The 24,773-nt window shown below is 41.5% G+C and overlaps 1 protein-coding gene across 5 annotated transcripts in view; it reads right to left on the bottom strand.

Annotated features, from left to right (window-relative positions):
• The window catches only part of STPG1 (sperm tail PG-rich repeat containing 1), a 59,143-nt gene that overhangs the window by 22,357 nt on the left and 12,013 nt on the right, over nt 1-24,773 (bottom strand). For 3 of the 5 annotated variants that reach the window (XM_015440783.4, XM_005544435.4, XM_074016815.1), the window contains 3 exons: nt 21,375-21,512; nt 11,095-11,213; nt 3,416-3,517 (listed from right to left, as the gene is read on the bottom strand). In XM_015440783.4, coding sequence (XP_015296269.2) covers nt 3,416-3,517; nt 11,095-11,213; nt 21,375-21,444 — 291 coding nt within the window. In that variant the 5' untranslated portion in view covers nt 21,445-21,512. Of the gene's footprint in view, nt 1-3,380; nt 3,518-11,094; nt 11,214-21,374; nt 21,513-24,773 lie in introns of all 5 variants that reach the window. The other 2 variants (XM_074016818.1, XM_074016819.1) reach the window with 1 other exon arrangement.

Below are 24,773 nucleotides of genomic sequence, written 5' to 3'. Positions count from 1 at the left end.
TTAGAGTCTGATAAAACAAAATATTTCCTACTATTTAATGGTCAAAAGCTGGAGAACATTGCCCTGGATTTTCTCACTTGATAGGAATCAATAACTACACAAACACAGAACATGGGTGAGCCCAAAGGAAGGCATTAGGGCCCCCCTACTTCACTCTGTGGTTGGTGGTGACGGTCCTCAGCGTCTGGTTTATGGACCACCCCTAGCATTTGGGTGGGTGTAGCATCACCAGAAGTGGGAGTGTTCTTGTCCAGAGCCTAAGTTGTTCAGAGCCTAACCTGGGTTCAAGCCCCAGCTCGACCTCAACCTCTTCAGTAATGGGGAGTTAACTCCAAAGCTGGTCTGTTCCTTGAGTATCCAACTCTGCCAAACTCGAATTCTAATAAGAAGTGGCCGCATGCAGTGTGTAAGGATTTGCTGATGCTCCTAGAAGTAAGGTCACCCCAGCCTTGAACATGCTTTGTCTTTTTCATTCTGGCCAAGAGTTAACCAATACTTTTGGTGGGTTTTTGTGTTGAATCCTCACGACAACCCTGAGCAGTGGATCTTATGATTATCTCTACTTTTACAGATCAGGAAGCTGAACTTCCTTAGCTAATTCAGGTGGAGGACCAGCATTCCTACCCAAGCAGTCGGCCTCCATTACATGACATGGATCAGAGATCCCATTCTAAAGAGGAAAACGTCGAGTGGTATGGCCCTGGGGTAACAGCAAGCCCTTTCAATCATAGACTCTTTTTTGGTTTAGAACACCTACAACTTACATTTTGAAAATGAAAAAAATTCTTCCCGAAAAAGTTCCAGTAGAGGCAATGTTTTATAAAGTATTGTAATAGAATTAGTCTCAGAGTGTGGCTACAGTAACACTCACTCACCAACACTACACACCCCTTGGTTTACTTGCCAGACCTGTGGCCTCCAATCTGGCCATACGCCGGCATTTATGAACTTCTCTCCAGCACCTACTAACTTTTCTAGAGCCACTCCTGCCAGCATGCAAATACAGACAGGCCATCAAACTCTCCACCCACCTGCCTCATACACTGCTCCTAGTCAGTACTGTGGAAGATTCTGGAGCAAAGATTTGGAATATACTAATAAAGCTCTTTATATCATTCGGACTTAGAGAGATGACAGGTCTCTCAAAAGGTTGGGTGTAGTTGTTTCAACAGTCATGAGGAAGTTTCAAAAATTTATAGACCCACAGAGTTTTTTGGTCAGCCTCACCCATAGTCACATTCCTACTGGTCATTCTGATCTTTCTCTGATGAGAGCTACTTTTAATTCCCTTCACGTCTTGGGATCCAGAAGTGGAGGAGGTGCTAAAGGTGAAAGTTACTGAAAGAGGCAGTGGGGTGGGGGGATATGAAATTCTCATCCAGTTCACACAGGAATGAGGTAAGATGCAGGGATCTCCTACTAGATCTCCATCGACCACTTCAGGCACCCATCCCCAGCTACAGGACCTTAAGTGTTTATACTTGAGTGTAACGTAACTATAAATACAAATTCCCATATTTGTGAAAGGGAGGAGGGGGGAAGCCTGAACAGCTCAAAAGTCTGCCTTCTTTGGGGTTTGGTTCTGAATTTTTTAAAGGCCTGTAAGGTGTGGCTAGGTTCTGTAACACTCAGCTCTTGCCTTGGGCCCCTTCTCCTCCAGATAGTCCGGCTTTTCCTTTGGAAAGTTACCGCACGCAAAGCCTTGTAGACAACCAATCATGTCCTCTGATTCAGTCTCTTTTTTGGCACCAAGAAGGAATGGGCAGTGCCATTATTTAGCAAAGAAGTTCTCGGAGAGAAAACCTAGGTGTTGCAGGAAGTATTGTTTGTGACTCAGGTGGTAACAATCATAATATTCAGCATGTTTATAATGCTTTGCTGTTTCAAAGAGTATTTCACTCATTGCAATGTTAATTTGCCCAGTGCCTCCAGGGAGTCTCCACTTTCATGAGGCAACTGGGACACAGAAGGGTGACGTGCTTGAGGTCACGTCAAGAATCCACAGCTGAGGCAGGATCAGGTCTGAAGTCTTGTCTTCTACACCAGGACTTCATGAGACGGCACTTCTTTTGAATTTCTTTCCTAGCAGAGCTGGTGGCAGAAAAATAAGTAGAGGCATGGTTGTTCTGTGAACCTACTGAGGCCATGTACAAACTCAGCTTCTTCGGTAATGGGGAGTTAACTCCAAAGCTGGTCTGTTCCTTGAGTATCCAACTCTGCCAAATTCGAATTCCAATAAGACGTGGCTATGTTTAGTGTATCTTAAATGATCCCTTTGTGTGGTTAAAAAAAAATCAATTCCAATGTCAGGCATCAGAATACATCTGTGCAAGAAATTATTATAACTTTTAAAGGAAAAAGATGGCATATGTTTATTAATTTAATGTTAGAGTCTGGGCTTGCTTTCTTTTCACTTTTTTTTTTTTTGGCACAGGGGGTGGGGGGATAGAGTCTGCCTCTCTCATCCAGGCTGGAGTGTGATGGTGAAATCATAGTTCACTGCAGGCTCAACCTCCTGGGCTCAAGTGATCCTCCCACCTCAGCCTCCTGAGTAGCTGGGATCTATGGGCACACATCATCACTCCTGGCTAATTTTAAAATTATTTTGTAGAGATGGAGACTCACTGTGTTGCCCAGACTGGCCTTGAACTCCTGGGCTTAAGTGATGCTCCCGCATTGGCCTCCTGAAATGCTGGCATCATAGGCATGAGCCACCATGCCTGTCCACTTTTCACTTTTCTTCCTCAGGTAGCCTTACCCTAGTTTGTATCTTTCCCCTTGCTGTATCTATTTTTCTTGATCATTTATCTATTTTGCTGTATCTGTTTTTCTTGACAATGTATAAATATTTCTAAGAAGCCTATCTTTGCCCAACTCTGGTCAGAGTCATTGGCAATTCATACAGCTGCTTGATTGCTACAGCCCTCAACCAAAATTAAGTCCCATATCTTACAAAGAGAAGGAATGGGGTGGGGCCAGTACATTTCAGGCCCACCGCTGGCTTTCTTTTTAGTCCTATCAGATTTCTCAATAGTTTGACAACCAATTAGATTAAGCATTGTAAAAATCATATTACACCAAGATGTGTAAGAGTAACAATTTCCTGGTATGCCTAAACATCTCAGGAAAATACTTGCTTAGTCCACTCACTGATGACAAAATTGGTTTGGCAGGACCAAGTCCTGAAGATTCCTCTGGTTTCTCTTCCCACCCTGGCAATGGGTAGAGATGGGAAAAAGTTACTTAGAGACACAGGGTCCAATTTACCTGCATGAAATTTGAGGAGGCAGTTACTCTCCTAATTAGAACCATGGGCCTTTGGAGAGAAAGGACCAGATGTCCAAGATATAATTATGCAATGAATGAAGGAAATTACTGACCAGTTAATGCTTTAGTCAAGAGAAGTGGTTCTCACCATCGAGGGAAACATGCATGTTCCTTTCTTGGACAATGAGACACTGTTGGACACTGGTGACTGGTGAATGACATTGTAGAATCCAGGACCTGGGATTTCATTCTGAAAGGGAAGAGAAGGTGGCGTCATGGAGATATTTCAATTCCATTGTGCTTTTCCACAGGATTTACATCCATTAACACTGAACCTTACGGTAATCCCACAGCACAGGCGCTACCACCACTTGGCGGGTGACAGCCTGGCTGTACCATTTCCTGACTTGCCCGATCTTCGGCTCAGTTACCAAGTGGTGGGGCTGGAATTCCAAGCCAGGCTAAGACTCCTAAAGCCCTTGCTCTTTCCACTATGCCCTGCCACATTCCGAAAGAACACAGTTGTTTTTCATGTCATTAGAGAAATGGGCCTAAAGTGGGACACTGAACATGGCTGATGTACAAGGCAGTGTGCAGTGATTGGGTAAGCCAGACCCACGGCAAGGGAAGGGTGAGCGATTTCACGTTCACCCCACCCCACCTGACTCAGCTTCCTCCTCAGCCTTTCAGAAGAGAAACCAGGGAGTGTCTCTGTTTATAAAGCAAAATGAAACAAAAACAACCTTCATCCCAAACCAGGCCGTTTCTAACTCTCAGACAAAAAGAGGCTAGCTCTTGAGGCTCAAGCGCTGAACGATGCAGGCATGTGAGAGAGGAATAAGTGAGAGGTCATTTCCAAGTTCATTTCTGCTGCGGCAGCTCATTGGGCTTTCATCGCATTTCCCATGCTAGTTACCAGGGGGAGGTAAATGTTGACAGAAGCTGGCTGAGCAGTGTGAAACGCTACGGATGCTCCACTGTCACAAGAGGCTCCTGGGTACCTGCTTGGTGCTAGAAGCTTTTCCAAGTTGGTCTCATGTTCACCATCAGTCAGTGAGGAGGGGATTACTGCCCCTTTGATAGATGGAGACACTGAGGCACATGAAGATGAATTTGCCCAAGGTCCCACTGCTGTAAGTGGCAGTACCTGACTTCAGTGCCAAGTGCATGGTGTGTGCTGTCTTGTTTACTCCTCACACAAGCTTTTTACCGTGAGATATGGTCAGGGCCACTTTAAGGAAAGTGAGGCCCAGAGACATTGGGCCATAGCTAGTAAGTGGCAAACCCCGGAGCTGAACCGAGACAGCCCGACTCCAGAACTTGCCATCTCCACTCTCTGCCACTCCGGCCTGTCCTGTGTCTACCGTCCCTACTGCCTGCCTTAGGGTAGAAAGCCCAAGGTACCATCAGTACCTTCCAGGACTTTCCAGTCTGGCTGGACAGTGTATAATTATGGTTTCATATAGGGGATAGAGTCAAAGTGCAATTAACAGGTTCTTCTGTGCTGCCTTTTAAATGCAGTGAGCCCTTTCACCCTTGCCCCATGGCAGGTAGGGACAGGGGAGCTGCTTCCTGCTTTAGGTGAGAATGATCCCGGTGGACAGAAGAGGAACTGACTGTCATGGAGAGTGAGGCAGGCAGCAGGAGGCACTGCGGAGCCAGGTACTCCAGCACCCCAGTCCAAGAGCTCAGGAGAACCCTGCTGTTGTGGATGCAGATGCGAAGGGCTATGGGGAGACAAGGAAGAGATTTTTCTAGGCAGCTGTTTTCAAGGCAAGCATCAATTTATTGAGTGCTTATTGTGTGCCATGCACCGTTCTGAGGACTTTACATGTACTATTAGCTCACTTAATCTCCATTGTAAAGAAGCTGGGGCCAAAAGAGATAAGGCCCACATAACTAGTAAATGTCAGAGCCAGAACCGAGGCACTCTGACCACAGAGTCTGCTCTTAACCACGAAACCAAACTAACTTTCAAATGAGATTGTATAGGATTAAAAAAATCCCCACTGGGTTATGAATCAGAAATTGTAGTCTCGGTGCTGCCACACGCTAAGTGATACTGAGCAAGTCACCTCTCTGGGCTTCCTTATTTGTAAGTCCAAGGTGTTGGGCCTTGGGGTGCTTTTGAGCTTCCGGAGTCCCTGAATCTAGGAAAGCTGACGCAGGAAGTGTCACTGTGACTCTTCTAGGTTTAAATAGCAGACAGTGAAGACACACACCTCTAGCTCCCGGTTATCACCACGCTCTGAACCTGACCATCAGTTTGCAAGAATTTTCTGAGCACGCTTATGTGTCTGAGGAGCCAGGGTTTCCAGACAAAATACAAGACCTAAATGCCTGCTCCATCCTACCTGCCTAGTTAAATTAGAATTTCAGATAAACTGCAGATGATGATTTTAGTATATCCCATGCAATATTTGGGACATACTTGTACTAACAGAGTTGCCATTATCTGAAATTCTAATTTAACTGGACATCTTGTATTTTCATTTGCTGAAGCTCACAACCTTCCTGTGCTTTAACCACACTTTAATTCTGCCACTTTGCAAACTGGCTTGAGTCCAGGGCAAATGAGAAGAGGACTGTTACCACCTCGCCCGGAGGAACGGAGTGCTGCCTGTTTGTTCTTAGCAAGCAAAAGGACAGTCCTCCAGGCAGCAGCAGCTGGAGCTGGCCAGCGGCAGCTTGTGAGGAAAACTGTTAAAAATTCCAAAATGTTGCTAGTGGTGGCTTGAAACTGGCCAGGATGGGAGTATTTATACCACAAAAATGGGCAGATGCTACAACTCAGCAGTCTTCTTCAAGGAGGGTAAATGGTGGTTGACCAGCACACCACCACCTTCGTGCAATGCCCAAGTAGGTCTCTGGGAGGGGAATGTCAAGCATTCTCCTGCAACTTCTAGAGGTGGGCGGATAGCACCCTAGGAGAGAACTTTCGCCTGTGCGATAATAGTTCCTGCAACTGACGTTCTGTGACTTGGATGAATTTAGGCCTCTCAGAGCAAATCCCAGAGAACGAGAATCCAAGTTGTGACTGGTGTGAACTTAGCCACTCCTTGGTTTCTTGGCAAAAACCAAATAAACAAACAAAACAAAAACACGTATGGGGAGGGAGACGGGAAGATAACTCACATTTACTAGCACACTATGGAAGCCCAGTGCCGGATGCCCTACCAGCTGTCTCCTTCGCTGCCTCTTAGAGTGAGGATTAAAGGGGTCAATACACATAAAGCGGGTGGAATAGCACCGATGCAGCCTGCCATCATCATCACCATCACCATCACCACCATCACCATGCATGACGTTGCCTACTACTGCCTCTATGGAGCCAGGACCCTCCCTTGGGAGTCACAAACCTTCAGAGTGGGACTGAGCAGCTTATTAGCAGCCTCTTGAAGTCCCCTGAGTGGAATGGGGCAAACATGCAATTTAGCAGACACTGATTGAAACCTACTGTGCATCAGGACCTGTGCTAAGCGTAGAAGATACAGGCGCAACCTGTTAGCAGCTCACAAGGTCTAGGAATGGGAGGAAGGAGACGCATCACAACAGTACTCATGGATGGATGTGTGGTCGTGACTCGATGGGAAATGTGCAGACTTGAGTTGGGGTCATTCAATCCATTTTTGAGGGATTTGTGGGGTCTGGAAAGGACAGCAATGACCACTGCCCAAGAAGCCCCTAGGCAGGTGGTGGAGGTAAGACAGCACACACATTAACCTCGTGTCAAGGGTATAAGACGGACTGTGGGAGGTACTTCCACCTGGGGAAGATGCTGGGGAAACAGGATCTGAGGACCAGGAGCTGCTACCTGGGTTCATCCTCACTCTGCCCAGCCTCGACTGCACAAGCTACTTCCCCCTGTTTTTGTCTCGGGATCATTATCTGAAAAGTGTGGATAATGAGGGGATTTAGCTCACAGGGTTATTATGGGGATTAAATGAGGTAACAAGTGCAAAGGTCTTTGAGGGGGACCTGGCATGTCATGAGTGCCAGCCCAGTGTTTGCAGATCCCTTTGGAAGGGGTGCTGGTGACTGGATATGGAGAAGTCAGGCTTCACAGAGCAGGGAGGCAGGGCAGACCCTACTGTGGGTCAGATATGCAGCTGAGGGCACACTTGGGGCGGCTGTCCGCTTGAACATGGTGACTTCCGCAAACTGAACCTCCTTTCATTTAAATATCCCTGGTCTAGTGTCATATCAAGTTAATAAGTGAACAATATTAACTTTGTATGATTTCATCACAAATTAACCACTGGCTGGCTTCCCGTCTGGAAGGGGAGATTTACTATGTAATGGTATTAACATACATTTTTAAGTTGTGCCCATCTAGAGCACATGGTACCGATGTTCTACCAGTATTTATTTATTCAAGCCTGGAAGGGATGAGGTTTAGAACCATGAAATAGTCATTCCTGGCAAGGGTTTACCTACCTATTGCAACATCTTTATTTTTAGGATGAGGAAACAGAGAAGCAAAGACATTAAGTGGTGTCCTTAGGGGTACACAGTTTCGGAAACAGTGACCACAATCCAGGGTGTAGTGGAGACAGAAACACGGAGGCGGGGGTAGAAAATGTCCAACAGGCCGCCGGGCCATGCTCTGTCACACAGATCAGGCGTGTCTCTTCACCTACGCAAAGTTACCAGCACATCTGTAAATAACTCGAAAATGTTCAGGAAAACAGACTTCATTTCTAGCAGCCAAAATTGCCATTCCAGACACTGAGCTTTGTGAAGGATTCCTTGTACTCTGCAGTAAGATTCTCATGGGGAATGTGAGCTGGGCAAGGGGGCCCTGATGGTTCACTGCAAAGTTAGCCTCAGAAGGTAAGTGCGCATTTCAAAGGGCACTGATTCTCTGCGTCAAAGATGTGCTAAGGTGGGCCACAGGACTACTGTGAGGAGGCAGCCATGTTCGACCTGGAGCAAGGGTGCGTGCGACTAATTCTTTAAGAAGGGTGGCGAAGCCCTGGAGTTTTAAAATCTGTTTTTAATTTGTATTGCCTCACTAAATTATCAGGTGATGTTAAACAAGATCTTTAACTTCTCAATGCCTATTTCCCTCAGGAAAAATGAGAATGAACCATAGAATAGGATTTTTTTTTCTGTTTTTATAACTTGAGGAGACCTCAAAAATTATATAATCCAAATTTTATGTTTCAGTTAAGGAGACTGAAGCCCAGAAAAGTCAAGTGACTGGTTTAAAGGCACACAGTCAGTGACAGAGTAGGACACAGAAAGCCTGATTGATGGATCCCCTGCCCTTTCCATAAAATTCCATCCTTATTTCTAAAATGTTTACAAATGCCGAGATGAAAGTTTTCATGTTGTCAGGTAATACGACCACATTTTAAAAGTTGGAACCCAATCTCTGAGCAATTCCTGTCTTCATTCAATGCTGCCTGTAGGTTTGGCTACCCGCCTCCTTGGTTCGTTCAGTTGAAAACGTTCTGAGAAGCAATCATCTTTTCAAACACTAACTTGAGAAGTCAGCCCGTTTGCTTTCTGAATTTGAGTGCTCAGAACTAGATCATGGGGGATGGGGCTCATCCACGCTAGCTGACATCCTCCCCTGTCTTCAGCTTGGTCTGTTTTGCTAAGGCCTTTTCAGAAACTTGCTGACTTTCACAGGACAAAGTTACAGCTCTGCGGGCCACAAAGGTAGGCGTGGTGCAGTGTGGAAAGAGCAAGAGGCTTTGGAGTGAACTAGACCTGGGTTGAGGTCTAATTCTTTCAACATTGATTCAGCAAACATTTCTTTTGAGCCTCTTATGTGCCAAACTCTGCGCTGTGTGACCTTGGGTGGGTCATTTAACTTCCCCAAGCCTGGGTTTCCTCTTGTGTTAAATTAAAATAATAAACCCTTCCTTTCAGCACTGTTCCAAGGATTAGAGATAAAAGGCAGTCTAAAAGTACACATGGTAAGGATAAGTAAATGGTGGCTGCTATTGTTTTTATTGGAGGCTGGGCTGCAAATATCCTAGAGATGGACAATATATTACCATTAAATTGACAAATGGGAAACCAGACAGAAAATGGGAAAGAATCAAACAGTTAAAACAGAGAAACTAGAGAGAGAAGAAAACTCCTGAGCAAATATGTATTGTCTTTGGAGAAAACCTGCAAGTGATTTAAAACTGTGTGTGTGTATTTGTGTGTGTACACTCTATTCTTTATTATTTGCTTTCTTAGAATCCTAAAATATCAGAAGTGGAAGAAACTTAAAACTTTCTCTAGTTCAGCGTTCTCATCTACCAAGGAGGAATCAGGTTGAGGGCACCAGGGCTAGCCAAGGCCCCTCAGTCCATGCTTTGGCTCCATTCAGAACCTAGATCTCCTCATTCCTCCTCTGCCATCTGGGCAAGGTGATAGCATGAAAACCATTTTCAGAGAGCAGCAAAAGACATGTTAAATGAGGACTCCTCCAAAAGAACATTATTCTAAAGGTCTTGCTGAAATGAATGAAGGAATGAAAAATTTTTTAGATTCTAAGGATGCCTGTGAGTTGCTTCTGGTTGCTTCTGTCCCCTGATGGTGAGAGAGGAGAAAGTCAGGTCCCATAAATCCCAAAGATTAAATAAGGACCGGTCAGGAACCACGCAGAACTTTCTAGGTTAGAGAGGAAAAGAGATGCGGCAAGATTTAGGGAAGGGGGGGAGGTGGGTAACACAGGAATATGATAACATGTTGTGGTAGTGGTGGTTTTGAGATGGAGTCTCATTCTGTTGCCCAGGCTGAAGTCCAGTGGCGTGATCTCAGCTCACTGCAATCTCCGCCTCCTAGGTTCAAGCGATTCTCCTGCCTCAGGAGAGGCAGTGGTTGGGTCTACAGGCACGCGCCACCACTCCCAGCTAATTTTTGTATTTTTAGTAGAGATGGGGTTTCACCACATTGGCCAGGCTGGTCTCGAACTCTGGACCTCAAGTGATCTGTCTACCTTGGCCTCCCAAACTGCTGGGATTACAGGCATGAGCCACTGCACCTGGCTAATAACACATTGTTTAAGGAAGTTGTTTTTTGTTGTTGTTGTTGTTGTTTTAAAGTAGGGCAGGGCTCATTACAAAGGTAATTTTTTTTTTTTTTTTTCAGACAGGGTCTCGCTCTGTCCCCCAGGCTGGAGTACAGTTGCACTATCTTGCTTCAATGCAACCTCAACCTCCTGAGGTTCAGGTGATCCTCCTTCCTCAGTCTCTTGAGTAGCTGGGTCTACAGGCACGCACCACTACGCCCAGCAAATTTTTGTACTTTTTTTTTTCTTGTGGAGATTGGGTTTTGCTTTGTTGCCTGGGCTGGTCTGAAACTCCTGGCTCAAGCAATTAATTCTCCTACCTCAGCTTCCCAAAGTGCTGGGATTACAGGCATAAGCCACCATGCCCAGCCCTCCAAAGGTAATTCTAGATGTATTTGACTCTTCTTTTCCTCTTGTGTTATTTGAAGTCATGTGATTTCCTCTCACAAGGATGAGGAAGATTTTTGTTTTAACGTTTTACTTAATTGATAACACTTGGGAATTTTTGCAATTTTTCAGTTTTATAATTATTTTTAAAATATATTTTTTCCTTTAAATAGTTTTGGTCCAGTTCAATATTTTTGGCGCCATAAATCCAGACATAGTTGTTTTTTCCCTGGATGTCCCATTTTTCAGGCTCATTCTTACACTTAGTCCAGTCGGTGCCCCTCAGTGGAGCTGGTGCCGCGGCTCCTGGGAGCACACTGCCCTCCACTGTCCACAGAAAGACACAGCAGCCAGACAGAACCTGCCTGTCCCGCAAGGCTAAAATCCAGACTAAAACGAAAGAACCCCTAAGACAACGTCATTACCTTCTTTTGAGAAAATCTCTTGGCTTGACTATTGAATCCTTTTTTTTCTGATTCTGGGATTACTGAAGCTTGATATTTAACAGGAATGGAGGATTGTGTTGGATATGCAGCAGTAAAACCTAAACAACAAAAATGAAATAAAATCAAAATGAATACAAAACAATTATTGACAAATGTGGAAAACACAAAGGTGTATATTAAAGTTTTATTTTAAATGGTAGAGAAGAGAAACTTGCCTTTTGACAGGAAATAGACATGAAACAGGATTAACAAAAAAAAAATTCCCCACTTTCTTTCCCTCTCGGCAATTTATCAGACTTCCCCCGTCCAGCTCTTACACTAGTGAGATGTGGTTACATAAAGTCCTTAAAGCAGGCTGTCCCGGGGAAAAGCAAGGAGATAATAGTAAAGACATTCTTGCCAGGCAGGAAGGAAACAGCAAAACTATTCTGGGAGCAGCCTGGACAAGGCGTGGTCAGAGGACAGAGGAAACGTCCTCACTGCTCCTTGGCCTAGATTCAGACACCAGCATTAGGCCGTTAAAATCGAAAGAGGTTAGGGAAATCCCAGCGTGGGGCTGGCTCTTACTTTCCAGGGCACTGTGCAAGACAGGCATAAGTTTTCGTTTCTGCTTTGAGCAGACATGGGGTTAAAAGGCAGAAAGGGCTTATCTATAGAAACTGAAGTTAAAAGTTCATTTGTCTAGGTTGTGATGTGTAAATGCATGTCTGATGTATAAACTCCCCTCCTGCTGAGACTTCCACAACTGCTAGAACTTGGCGGCATCTGTCTGCATAGCAGGTTGATTATAGACTCTAACCTGGAAGTGTAACGGACTCTGACTCCAGTTTTCTGATGTTTGATGGCTGATAGCTCTTCAGCTTCACCACTCCCTCATTCCCTTCTGCCCCAACACTGGGCAAGTGGATGAGAAAGCCCAGTGCTCCCTCCTGTGGCAGCAGCTGGAAGTTCAGACCATGCAAACCCCTGCCCTCAGTCCAGCCCCGCTTTCCAACCACAAGAAAACCCCCAAGTCGGCCGGGCGCGGTGGCTCAAGCCTGTAATCCCAGCACTTTGGGAGGCCGAGACGGGCGGATCACGAGATCAGGAGATCGAGACCATCCTGGCTAACACGGTGAAACCCCGTCTCTACTAAAAAATACAAAAAGCTAGCCGGGCGAAGTGGCGGGCGCCTGTAGTCCCAGCTACTCGGGAGGCTGAGGCAAGAGAATGGCGTAAACCCGGGAGGCGGAGCTTGCAGTGAGCTGAGATCCGGCCACTGCACTCCAGCCTGGGCGACAGAGCGAGACTCCGTCTAAAAAAAAAAAAGAAGAAGAAGAAAACCCCCAAGTTAGGCTCCTTTCCCTGCTCTCTCAAGCCATCATTGGATCGGGTTAGGAAGGCTGTGCTGCTGTCCTCAGAAGGCCTCACTATGTGGGTGATAAGCCTTTTCCTACACTCTTGAGCATGTGTGTGGCACCATAAGTCTTGACATCCAAACCAAATTTTGGGTGGGAGGGTGCATCCTGACTCTGTAGGCTGTTCACAACAGTAAGCCAAATTATTTTAACACCAGAATCCTAACCCTCAGAGAGAAAATACGTGCAGAAATGGGGAAAAACAGTCAAGGGAAGGAAAGAAGAAAGTATGCGTTAGCCATAGCAGAGGGTGGTGTGTATGGAGACTATCAGTAAGGCTCATTTCTTCATCTCTGACTTTTTTAAAAAAACCAATACTCCTTTTCAGAGTGGGAAGCCTGAAGACAATAGGGACCCCTCGAGGGGTACAATCATGAACCAGCTTCACAGATGAGGAAACTGAGGCTTAGAGGGATTCGGTTATTCATCCAAATCACCCAGCACTTAAGGGGAACAGGTGGGGTGTGAACATGATTTGCCTAATGAGCCCAGGCTCTTGAGCTCTGAACTGTGCTTCCTCTTCCTGAGCTGGCCTCTAGCAAGTGCTCAATAAACAGATGACTGATACAATGGGGAGAGGGACACTCGAGCCTAATCTGCCTGGGTGGAGGACAAAGCAAGTAAAAGGAGCTGAATACATGTTTAAGTAGAAAATATTTGGGGATATCAATATACAGTAAATGTATTCTTCTCCTCCCCTCCCCATTTAAGCAGATGAATGGCTGTGTTTTGGGTTTGTTTGCTTTAAGAGAGCTATACAGCAAATCCAAAGGCAGAAGCAGCTGCAAGACTTACTGGCTTTTGTTTCTAAAAACCGAAGCCTATAGAACAGCTGAGAGAGTGTGCAGAGGAGGCAGTAAAGAAAGAGAGTTGCTTTAAAAAGGTTACTGGAAGGATGTTCTCCTGGGGAAAGGAGAGGTTTCTGCCTGACGGGAAAGGAGATCCAAGGCTTCTGGCTATAACAGAATGGCATTTGTCAGAGCAGCCCTCTTGATGAAACAATTAAAAAAGTAGAATTTTTGAAAAACACTCTGGATGACTAAATTCCTATTTCTAACTGAAACGGGACTAGATTTGCCCTCCCAGCTGGGAAAAAAAAAGTTAAAAATGGGCAAGATATACAAAGCAATCAAGACACTGGACATCAGGCAACAAAGGACAGGGATCCCTGAGAGAAGCAAAATAAATGAGGTTGGCAATAAGATGGCCCCCAGCTTTCTGCCAGGAGGAAATCTCCAGACCACAGCACAGGAAGAAGGGATCCAGATGGGGCCCCGTGGACTTCCTGAGGTGAGGAAATGGATCTGGGAGTCCAGAAAGACCAAGACAGCTAAGTTCACAGAGCAGAGTACCGGAGAAGAGAGAGCTACCCAGATGGACAGCTATGGAGCTCTGCAACAGGGTCCCCTGAGTAAGTTCCTGGGTATTGACCGACACATGCACATGAGAAAACTACCCAGGGCTGGAGAAGGAACCACCTGGCAGAATTCAAGCGAGCAATCCCAGAGGCTTCCACAGGGCCAGGAATAGCTCCTGTTTTCATGAGTCACAGCAGGAAAACCTCCTAATTCATGGAACACAGAGTATGCAGGAGGATTTCGCCTCAGAAATAGGGCCAAATTACCCCTAGACTAAATACTGCTCTGGTTCCAGCTAACAAAGCTTTAAAGCAAGACCTGAAAAGATCAAACTGTTTCCAAACAATTTAACTGCATCTCAGAACAAAGCACAAGAATGTTTATGGGACTACAAAAATAGACAGCACCTAAGAGGTAAAATTCAAAATACCTGGCATTGATAAAAAAATTAATAGGAGGAAGAAGGACAAACTATACTTCAAAGTGGGGAGAAAATAAACAATCAAAACCAACTCAGAAATGATACAGATGATAGAATTAGTGGAGAAGAACACTGTAACTGCTATACTAACTGTATTTCATATGTTCAAGAAGCCAGAGAAAAAACTGAACATATTAAGTAGACATGGAAGATATAATGAAAAGATCCAAATCAAACTTTCAGATGTGAAAACTAAGATGTCTGAGATTAAAAATACACTAGATGAGATGAATAGCAAATTAGAAGAGAAAAAGATTAGTAAACTTGAAGATATAGAAATAAAACTATACAAAATAAAACACAGAAAAAGGACAAGAAAAAGGATTAGTGAGCTGTATGGAAACTTTGAGGAGACTAATATATATGTAATCAGGCTCTCAAAAAAAGAAATATGAGGAGAGAAGAAACAGAAAAAAATAGTTCAAGAAAAAATGGTTGAAATTTTTCCAAATTTGATAAAAAAAAACTATTGACTCACAGATTCAAGAAAGTCACTTAACGTCAAATACAAGAAACATGAAGAAAACGACACTGTAGGCCAACCATAATCAAATTGCTTAAAAAGTGACAAGAAGAAAATGTTAAAACTGGGCAGAGAAAAAAGACATGTCACATGTGAAGAAACAAATATGAGAATGACAGCAGATTGGTGTTGAAAACAACACCCTTAAGGCACTAAAAGGAAAAAAAAATAAAAATAAAACCTGTCACCCTAGAATCCTGTACCCAGTAAAAACATCTTCAAAAGCAAAAGCAGAATAAAAACTTTAAAAAATATATAAATATTGAAAGAATTAATCATCAGCAAACGGGAGCTACAAGAAATGTTAAGGGAAGCCCTTCAGGTCAAAGAAAACGATACCACTTGGAAATCTGAATCACATAAAGGAATGAAGAGCTCTGGAAATAGTAAATATGTGGGTAAATAGAAAACATAAAACTATGAGTATAAATTGAATAATTTAAATATAACATTTTAAACATTTAAAAAGTAATGATTATAGGCTGGGCGTGGTAGCCTGTAATCCAGCACTTTGGGAGTCCTCCTCACCAAACTAGCCAGGCATGGTGGCAGGTGCCTGTAATCCCAGCTACTCAGGAGGCTGAGTCAGGAGAATCACTTGAACCTGGGAGGCCTAGGTGAGCCAAGATTGCGCCACTGCGCTCCAGCCTGAGCGACAGAGCAAGACTCGATCTCAAAAAAAAAAAAAAAAAAAAAAAAAAAAAAGGTCAGGCGCGGTGGCTCATGCCTGTAATCCCAGCACTTTGGGAGGCTGAGGCAGGCAGATCACGAGATCAGGAGATCGAGACCATCCTGGCTAACACAGTGAAACCCGTCTTTACTAAAAATACAAAAACATTAGCTGGGCATCGTGGCGGGAGCCTGTCGTCCCAGCTACTCAGGAGGCCGAGGCAGGAGAATGGCGTGAACCCAGGAGGTGGAGCTTGCAGTGAGCTGAGATTGTCCCACTGCACTCCAGCCTGGGCAACAGAGCGAGACTCCACCTCAAAAAAAAAAAAGAACAACAACAAAAAGATATATACTATAAACTCTAAAGTATGTAGGGATCAACAAACTTTTTCTAAGGGCCAGAGAGTACATATCTGTCTATCCATCTATATCTATCTATCTATCTATCTATCTATCTATCTATCTATCTATCTATCTAATTAATCTATATTTTGAGACAGGATCTTATTCTGTTGCCCAGGCTGTAGTGCAGTGGTGCAGTCATAGCTCACTGCAGCCTTGACCTCCTGGACTTAAGCAATCCTCCTGCCTCAGCCTCCCAAAGTTCTGGGATTGCAAGTGTGAGCCACCATGCCCGGCCAGATAGTAAATATTTTAGTCTTTGCAGTCTATTTATTCTCTGTGGCAACTATTCAGTGCTGCCATTATGGAGTAAAAGCAGCCACAGACAATACATAAACAAACTGGGGTGGCCGTGTTCCAATAAAACTTTATTAATAGAAATAGGCAGGGGGTCAGATTTGGTCCAAGGGGCAAAGTTTGCCAACCATTGCTTTAAGGTAACCACCAGGAAAATACTACAAAGAGTTATTCCTAATAGGCTAACAAATGAGATAAAATTGAAGCATTAAAAATAACACAAGAGACAGAGAAAAGGTAAATAAAGAACAGAGGGGACAAATAGAAAGCACGTCACAAGATGACAGACAAACTTATATACCAATAATCACATTAAACGTAAAGACTCTAAATATCCCAATTAAAAAACAGAGATTCTCAGACTGCATAAGAAAGAAAGACCCAACTATATGTTACCTCCGAGAAACATACTTTAAATATCAACCCAGAAATAAGTTAAAAGTAAAATAATGGAAAAAGATTTATTATGCTAACACTAAGCAAAAGATAGATATTATCAGATAAAGTAGATTTCAGCGCAAAAAATATTACCTGCATTAAAGAGAGTCATTTCATAATGGGATCATTATGAGGGGTCAGCTCCTCAAGAGAACCTAACAGTCCTAAATGCTGATGTACCCAATAAAAAGAGATAGAAACAAGCCTGTAATCCCAGCACTTTGGGAGGCCGAGACGGGCGGATCACGAGGTCAGGAGATCGAGACCATCCTGGCTAACATGGTGAAACCCCGTCTCTACTAAAAAATACAAAAAACTAGCCGGGCGAGGTGGCGGGCGCCTGTAGTCCCAGCTACTTGGGAGGTTGAGGCAGGAGAATGGCGTGAACCCGGGAGGCGGAGCTTGCAGTGAGCTGAGATCCGGCCACTGCACTCCAGCCTGGGTGACAGAGCAAGACTCCGTCTCAAAAAAAAAAAAAAAAAAAAAAAAGAGATAGAAAATATAAGAAGCAGAAACTCATAAAACTGCAAGAAAAATAGAAAATTTCAAAATTAGAGTCAGAGATTTCAAAACATCTCCCTCAATAATTTAAACAAGTAGATAGATCAGTAAAGATATATGAAACTTGAACAAAACTATTACCTAACCTGACCTAATTGGCATTTATAGAACACTCCACCTATCAATTCCATACAAGCTGTCCCAGAAAACTGAAGAGGAAAAGACATTTCCAAACTCATTCAATGAGGCAACCACTACCTGATACCAAAACTATACGGTGTCATTACAAGAGGGAAAAAGATCACTAGGGATCAAGAGCCCTCATATACGTAAATACATAAATTCTTAGAAAAATTTTAGCAAATCGAATCACACAATATATAAAAAGATAATACATCATGACCAACCCCAGTAATGCCAAAATAGTTTAACATTTGAAAATCAATATAATTCATCATATTAACGAACTAAAAAAGAAAAACCAAATGAGTATCTCGATAAAAAAAAAAAAAAAAATCATATACCTGTAACAGGTACTCTTTTTATCTGGCTTCTTTCACTCACCATAATTACTAAGAGATTCATCTCTGTTGCTGATATATCAATACTCCATTGCTTTTTATTGTTGAGTAGTATTCCGTTGTATAAAAACATGATGTTTTTTCGTTGGTGACGTAAATTTGAGTTGTTGCCAGTTTTGGGGTATTACAAATAAAACTGCTATTAGCATTTTATCTACAAGTCTTTAAATGGAGATAAGCTTTCATTTTGTGGGGTAAATGCCTAGGAGTGGAATGACTAGATCGGATGTTTAACTTTTTAAAAAACTGCCAAACTATTTTTCATAGTCATTGTACTTTCGTACATCCCCACTATTAGTGTATGAAAATTTCCATGACTTCACATTCTCATCAGCAATGGGAAGTCTTTTTAATCGCAGGCATCCAATTAGGTATGTAATGGTATCTCATTGTGGTTTTAATTTGCATTTCCCTAATGACTAATGATGCTGAGCATTCCTTCATATGCTATTTTCCCTCTGTATATCTTTTTTTTTTTTTGGTGAAGTAACTGTTTAGTAGATATACAGAAAAAGCTTTTCATAAAATCTAATATTCTTTGATGATTAAAAGAAAAACTCTAGCAAACTAGGAATAGGAGCAAACTTTGTTAATCTGATAAAAGGTGTCTATAACAAAAGCCTATAGCAAACGTGATACCAAATTGTGAAATATTAAAAGCTCTCCCTCGAGATAGGAGTGAAACTAGTACAACTGCTATCATCCTGCTATTCAGCACTGTACTGAAGGTCTCTAGCCAATACAAATGCCTACATAAAATATATTAAAAATACATAAAATATAAAATATATGGATGAGAAAGGAAGAAATAAAGTTGTCATTTTCACAGATGACAAGATTGAATATGGGGAAATTGCAAAAGAATCTATGGATACCCTATAAGAGGTAATAGTTGGATTTAGTGAGGTCGCCAGAATCAAGGTCAATATACAAAAATCAATTAATATTTTTGTATACCAGCAACAAACAATTTAAAATAAAATTTAAAATTACCATTTATAACAGCATAAAAATCAAATGCCTAGAATAGATATAACGAAGATATGTAAGACTTCTACAAAGAAAAGTCTAAAACATTGAGAACAATTTAAGGTAACTTAAAAGGATCTATACATGGATTAGAGAAGTTAATATTTATTGTAAAGATGTAAATTATCCTTAAATTGATTTCTAGAATCAATGTAATCCAAATTAGAATGAGAGTAGAGATTTTTTTAAGACTTTAATAAGCTGATTGTAAAATTTTTATAGCTACCGATTTGATCATTACACATTGTATGCTTGTATCAAAATATCACATGTGCACCATAAATATGTATAACTATTACATATCCATAAAAATTAAAAATTAAAAAGTAAAATAAATTTATATGGAAATGCACTGGGGTCAAGAATAGCCAGCATAAACAAAGAAGCACAAAGTTGAAGGGCTTATGCTACTAAAGAGTTATTATAAAGTTACAGTAACTAGGACAGTATGATATTTGAACAGGATAAATAATCCAGAAGCAGAGCTGCATATGCCTGGACACTTGATTTATGACAAAGATAGCAACAGCAATACAGAGTAGTAGAGAATGAGCAGCCTTTCAATAAGTGGTGCTGGGTCAACATGGAAAACAACAGACTTGGGTGTCTTCCTCATACAAAAACAATTTCAAGTGAATTGTAGATCTAAATGTAAAAGGTAAAGTAATAGAGTTTCTAGAAGAAACTATCTTGGGATGGGCAAAGATTTCTTAAGTATTAATAGAATAGACATATACACTAAACATAAAGAGATTGATAAATTGGGCTATATTAAAATCAAGAGTTTCCGTTTCTTAGCACATTGTTAAGAGAGTGGAAAGGAAAGTCCCAGGATAGGGGAAGACATTTACCTATAGCTAACAAATGACTTGTTTCTAGAATAGTTAAAGAACCCCTATAAATAAGGACAGAATGGTTTAAAGAACTCCTATAAATATACAAAAAAAAAAAAACAAAGAAAGAAAGAAAAGAAAGAAAAACCCATCAGAAGAAAATGGGCAAAAAAGTTGAACAGTCACTTCTCCAAAGAGAATATCCAAAAGGCCAATCAACATGAAGAAGTGCTCAATCTCATTGATCTAAGGCAATGCAAATTAAAACTATTATGAGCTTAAAATGTTGGTGAGGATTTGGAACATGTGGAATTCACATATATTGCTTGTAAGGAGGTAAAATTGGCGCACCTACTTTGGAAAACTGTTTGGCATTATCAACTAAGCTTAGCCTAAACATACCCTATGACCCAGCGGTTCCACTCCTCGGGTATAGACCCATGAAATACATAAATATGTGTCCCACAAGACAAGCACAAGAATAGTTACAGAAGTTTTTATTCATAATAGCCCCAAACTGGAAACAACCTAAATGTCCTTCAGTAGTAGAATAGATAAATAAATTGTGGTATATTCAAACAAGAGTAATAAATGAACAAATTACTGATACATAAGATAAAACAACATGAAGTTAAATCTCTGAAACATAAGTGAAAAAAGCCTGAGAGAAAAGAGTTCATATTGTATGACTCACATTTACATAATGTTCAAAAACAAACTAAAGTTGTTAATGATGTGAGAAGTCAGGATAACCGTAGTGTTTACTTTTGTGGGGAAGGGAGATCATATCTGAGAAGGGACAAGGGCTTTTGAGATGCTGCTGGCATTCTCTCTTGGTCTGAGAAGTAATTCCACAGGTGGTGTCTTCTTTGTGAATATTCATTAAGCTATACAATTAGGATTTGTGCGCTTTTCCTGAATGTATACTTATGCTTCAATTTAAAGAAATATTGAAGAAAAAGAGAGTGCAAAATCAGAGGATGGGAGGAAGAGAGAGAGATTTCTCTGGATTTGAGACCAGCAGTGACTCTGGAAGCCCACCAGGGAGGTGATAATAGCATTGAAAGAAAAAGCGCTAGAGCCTAGGAGGACTCAAAATGATGTTTCCAGTCTCAGCAATAATTCCTAAACCACAGGTATGGCCCAGAATACACTAACAAACCAGAACACTAGTTTGCCAGAAAACTAGCAAAACCAAAGGGAGCACGTGAGCTGGGACACTGGGGATCTCACCAATGTGGATGGTCGACCAATGACCTGAGTATTCCTCCCCTCCCCAACCCAGCCTCCCGGGATTACACTATTGGGAAAGTTCCAAACTTGAAACAGCCATGAGGGAGATAGGATTTATGCTGATAATGGCTGGAGTTATCCTTTCCAACAACCCAGCAGAATGGGGGTTTGCAGTCATACCTCAAGTTGGGTTCCAGGAAATAAAAAAAGATATCTTACATATCTAAATTTGAGGATAGAGATTCTTACCAGATACATGGAAATAACAAGTCTGGGTTTTGTTTATTTGTTTTTTATTTTTAAAGAGGCTTCCTCCTTCTTCTCTCATCCTTTCTTCTCACAGTTTCTTCTAATCATCACACTTGAAACAGTAGGGCCTAAAATCATCTATCTGATATGCCTATAAGGATGGCCCTGTGGATATAACCCAGGATTTACTATTCCCCCCAAATTTGCTCTTATGTACTAAAATAAGCATATGTCAGGAGCTATCTCCTCCCTGCAAAGACACGTGTACCTTTCTGTACTTCAATGGCACGTCTGGGGTGTTTGCCAGTGAGTTCATTTTTCTGTGCAGAGTTGGCCATATTAGCAAAATACTATGACGTGTTCCATTTGTTTGATGAAAAGCTCTACTGCATGTTCTCCTAAGCACCTGAAACAGCAAAACACAGCATTTGTAGAGATCATTTCACATTGGTTAATCCTTGCAAATGGGTTCTGTGCTATCTACAGGGTAGACAGAAATGGTATGGGTGCCGGCTGAGATCTACCAAGTCCAGTGACCCAAAGCCCCAAGCACACTGCAGTAGGAACTGCAGAAGAAGTCACTGTTGGTGTTGCTGACAGAACTACCGAAGGCTTGGCTTTTATTTTTATTTTTTGATTCGGAGTTTCACTCTTGTCACCCAGGCTGGAGTGTAACGGCGTGATCTTGGCTCACTGCAACCTCCGCCTCCGCTCCCCCTCCGGGTTCAAGTGATTCTCCTGCCTTAGCCTCCTGAGTAGCTGGGATTACAGGCGCCCACCACCTGTAATTTGTATTTTTAGTAGAGATGGGGTTTCACTATGTTGGCCAGGCTGGTCTCAAACTCCTGACCTCAGGTGATCTGCCTGCCTCTGCCTCCCAAAGTGCTAAGATTATGGGTGTGAGCCACCATGCCTGGCTTATTTTTATTTAAATTTCGCTTTACTGAGATACAATGTATATACAAATAAAATTAATCAGTGTTAGTTGTACAATTCCAGGTTTTGGCAAATGTTTACAGTTGAGTTAAATACCACCACTATTAAGATATTAATCTATCTATGATGCTGAGAAGCTCCCTGTGTCCCTTCGCAGTCAGCACCTTCCCAACCACTGCTCTGGCAACCACGGCTCTGCTGTCACAATTGTTGCCTTTCTACAAAGTCACACAAGTACAATCATAGAGTAGACATTCTTTTGTGTCTTTTTTCACTTAGTGTAATGCTTTTGAAATTATTCCATATTGTTGCATAGATCAGTACTTTGTTCCAATTGTTCTACATTTCACCAACATGTGTTTGCTCAATCTTGTTAATTTTAGACATTCTAGTGATTTTACAGTGGTATCTCAGTGTCATTTTCATGTGCTTATTTATCTTCTTTAGTGAAGTGTATTCAAATCTTCTGCCTTTAAAACAAAAAAATTGGGGCTAGGCATGGTGGCTCATACCTGTAATCACAACACTTTGGGAGGCTGAAGCAGGAGGATTGCTTGAAGCGAGGAGTTCGAGACTAGCGTAAGCAACATAGTGAGACCCCGTCTCTACAAAAAATAAAAAATTAGCCAGCCTGTAGTCCCAGCTACTCTGGAGGCTGAGGTGGGAGAATTGCTTAAGCCCAGGAAATCAAGGCTGCACTGAGCCATGATAGCGCCACTGCACCCCAGACTGGACAGCAGAGCAAGAGCCTATCTCAAAAAAAAAAAAAAAAAAAACCATAAAAACCAAAAACGATTGGATTTCATTGGGTTATTACTGAGTTGTAAAAGTTAATACATTCTGGATACAAGCCTTTTACCATATATGTTTTGAAAATATTTGCTCCCCAGCTGATGTCTGCCTTTTTATTTTCTTAACATTATCTTTTGAATGCAAATTTTAAAATTTTGATCAAATTTGTCAAAATTTTCTTTTAAGGTTTTAAGATTTCTTTTGTCAGATCTAAGCAACGTTTGCCTAGGTCACAAATATTTTCTCCTACATTTTCTTTTAGAAGTTGTATAGTTTTAGCTTTTACATTTAGGCCTAGGATCCATTTTGAATTAAATTTTGTATACGGTATTACGGTAAGGGTCAGATTCATTTTATTACATTTGGAGATTCAATTAATCCAGCACCATCTGCTAAAAAGAATATCCTTTTTTCACTGAATTATCTTGGCACATTCATCAAAAATCTACTGTGTGTGTATGTGTTTATTTAGATAGATATAGTGCCATTTCTAGATTATCTATTCTGTTCTTTTTTTTTTTTTTTTGAGACGGAGTCTTGCTCTGTCGCCCAGGCTGGGGTGCAGTGGCCGGATCTCAGCTCACTGCAAGCTCCGCCTCCCGGGTTTACGCCATTCTCGTACCTCAGCCTCCCGAGTAGCTGGGACTACAGGCACCCGCCAACCCGCCCGGCTAGATTTTTTGCATTTTTTTTTAGTAGAGACGGGGTTTCACTGTGTTAGCCAGGATGGTCTCGATCTCCCGACCTTGTGATCCGCCCGTCTCGGCCTCCCAAAGTGCTGGGATTACAGGCTTGAGCCACCGCGCCCAGCCCTCTATTCTGTTCTTTTGAACTCTGTGTATATCCTTATACCAACAGCACACGATCTTGCTTTAGAATAAGTTTTAAAATCAGGTAGTTCCAACTTTGTCTTATTTTTCAAAATTATTTTGACTATATTAGCTCCTGTGCTAGCTCTTTTACCATATAACTTACAGGTCAATTTCTGCTTTAAAAAACCAAAAAAACAAAACAAACAAACAACAACAAAAAAAAAACCTCCCTGGATTTTGATTGAGATTGCATTGAATCTATAGAACAATTTAGGGAGAATTTACATCTTAACTTTGTTGAGTGTTATATTCCATTAATATGGTATACTCTCCATTTATTTAGATATTATTTAATTTCTCAGCAATATTTTACAGTTATCAGTGTACAAATACTGCACATATTTTCTTAAACTGATTCCTAAGTATTTCATATTTTTATGTCATAAAAATGGCCTTAAAATTTTTTAAATTTCTAATTGTTTATTGCTGGTGTACAGAAATTTAAGTAATTTATATATATTGATACTGTATCCTGCAAACTTGCTAAACTTTTTTTTTAGTTCTAGTAGCTTTTTTGTCAATTAGGAATTTCTACATATATAATCATGTCATATATGAAAAAATGTTTTATTTCTTCCTTTCTAATTTGTATGCCTATTATTTCTTTTTATTGTAATATTGCAATGACTAGGGCATCCAGTACAATGTTGAACAGAAGTGACAATAGTGGATATCTTTGTCTTGTTACTAGCTTGAGTGGGAAAGCATTCAGTCTTTCGGCATTAAGTATAATGTTAGTTTGTTAGTTGTAGTTTTTTTTAATAAAACCTTGTTATCACTTCTAATCTTAGTTTCCTAAGAGTTTTTAACAGGAATAGGTGATCAATTTTATCAAATACTTTTTCTGCATCTATGGAGTGATCATATAATCGTTCTTTGTGAATATATTAATTGAATTACATTGATTTTCAAATGTTAAAACAACCTAGTGTTCCTGGAATAAATGCTACCTGGTCATAAGATATTATCATATATTTTATATACTGAAGGATTCAATTTACTAAAATTCTGTTAAGGATTTTTGCACCTGTGTTCACGAGGGCTATTAATCTGTAGCTTTCTTTTTC

This window comes from Macaca fascicularis, chromosome 1 (assembly GCF_037993035.2).
Source record: "Macaca fascicularis isolate 582-1 chromosome 1, T2T-MFA8v1.1".
In the NCBI taxonomy this organism is placed as follows: domain Eukaryota; kingdom Metazoa; phylum Chordata; class Mammalia; order Primates; family Cercopithecidae; genus Macaca; species Macaca fascicularis.
Note: the sequence above shows the minus strand (reverse complement) of the source record. Positions and strands in the feature narration are given on the sequence as shown.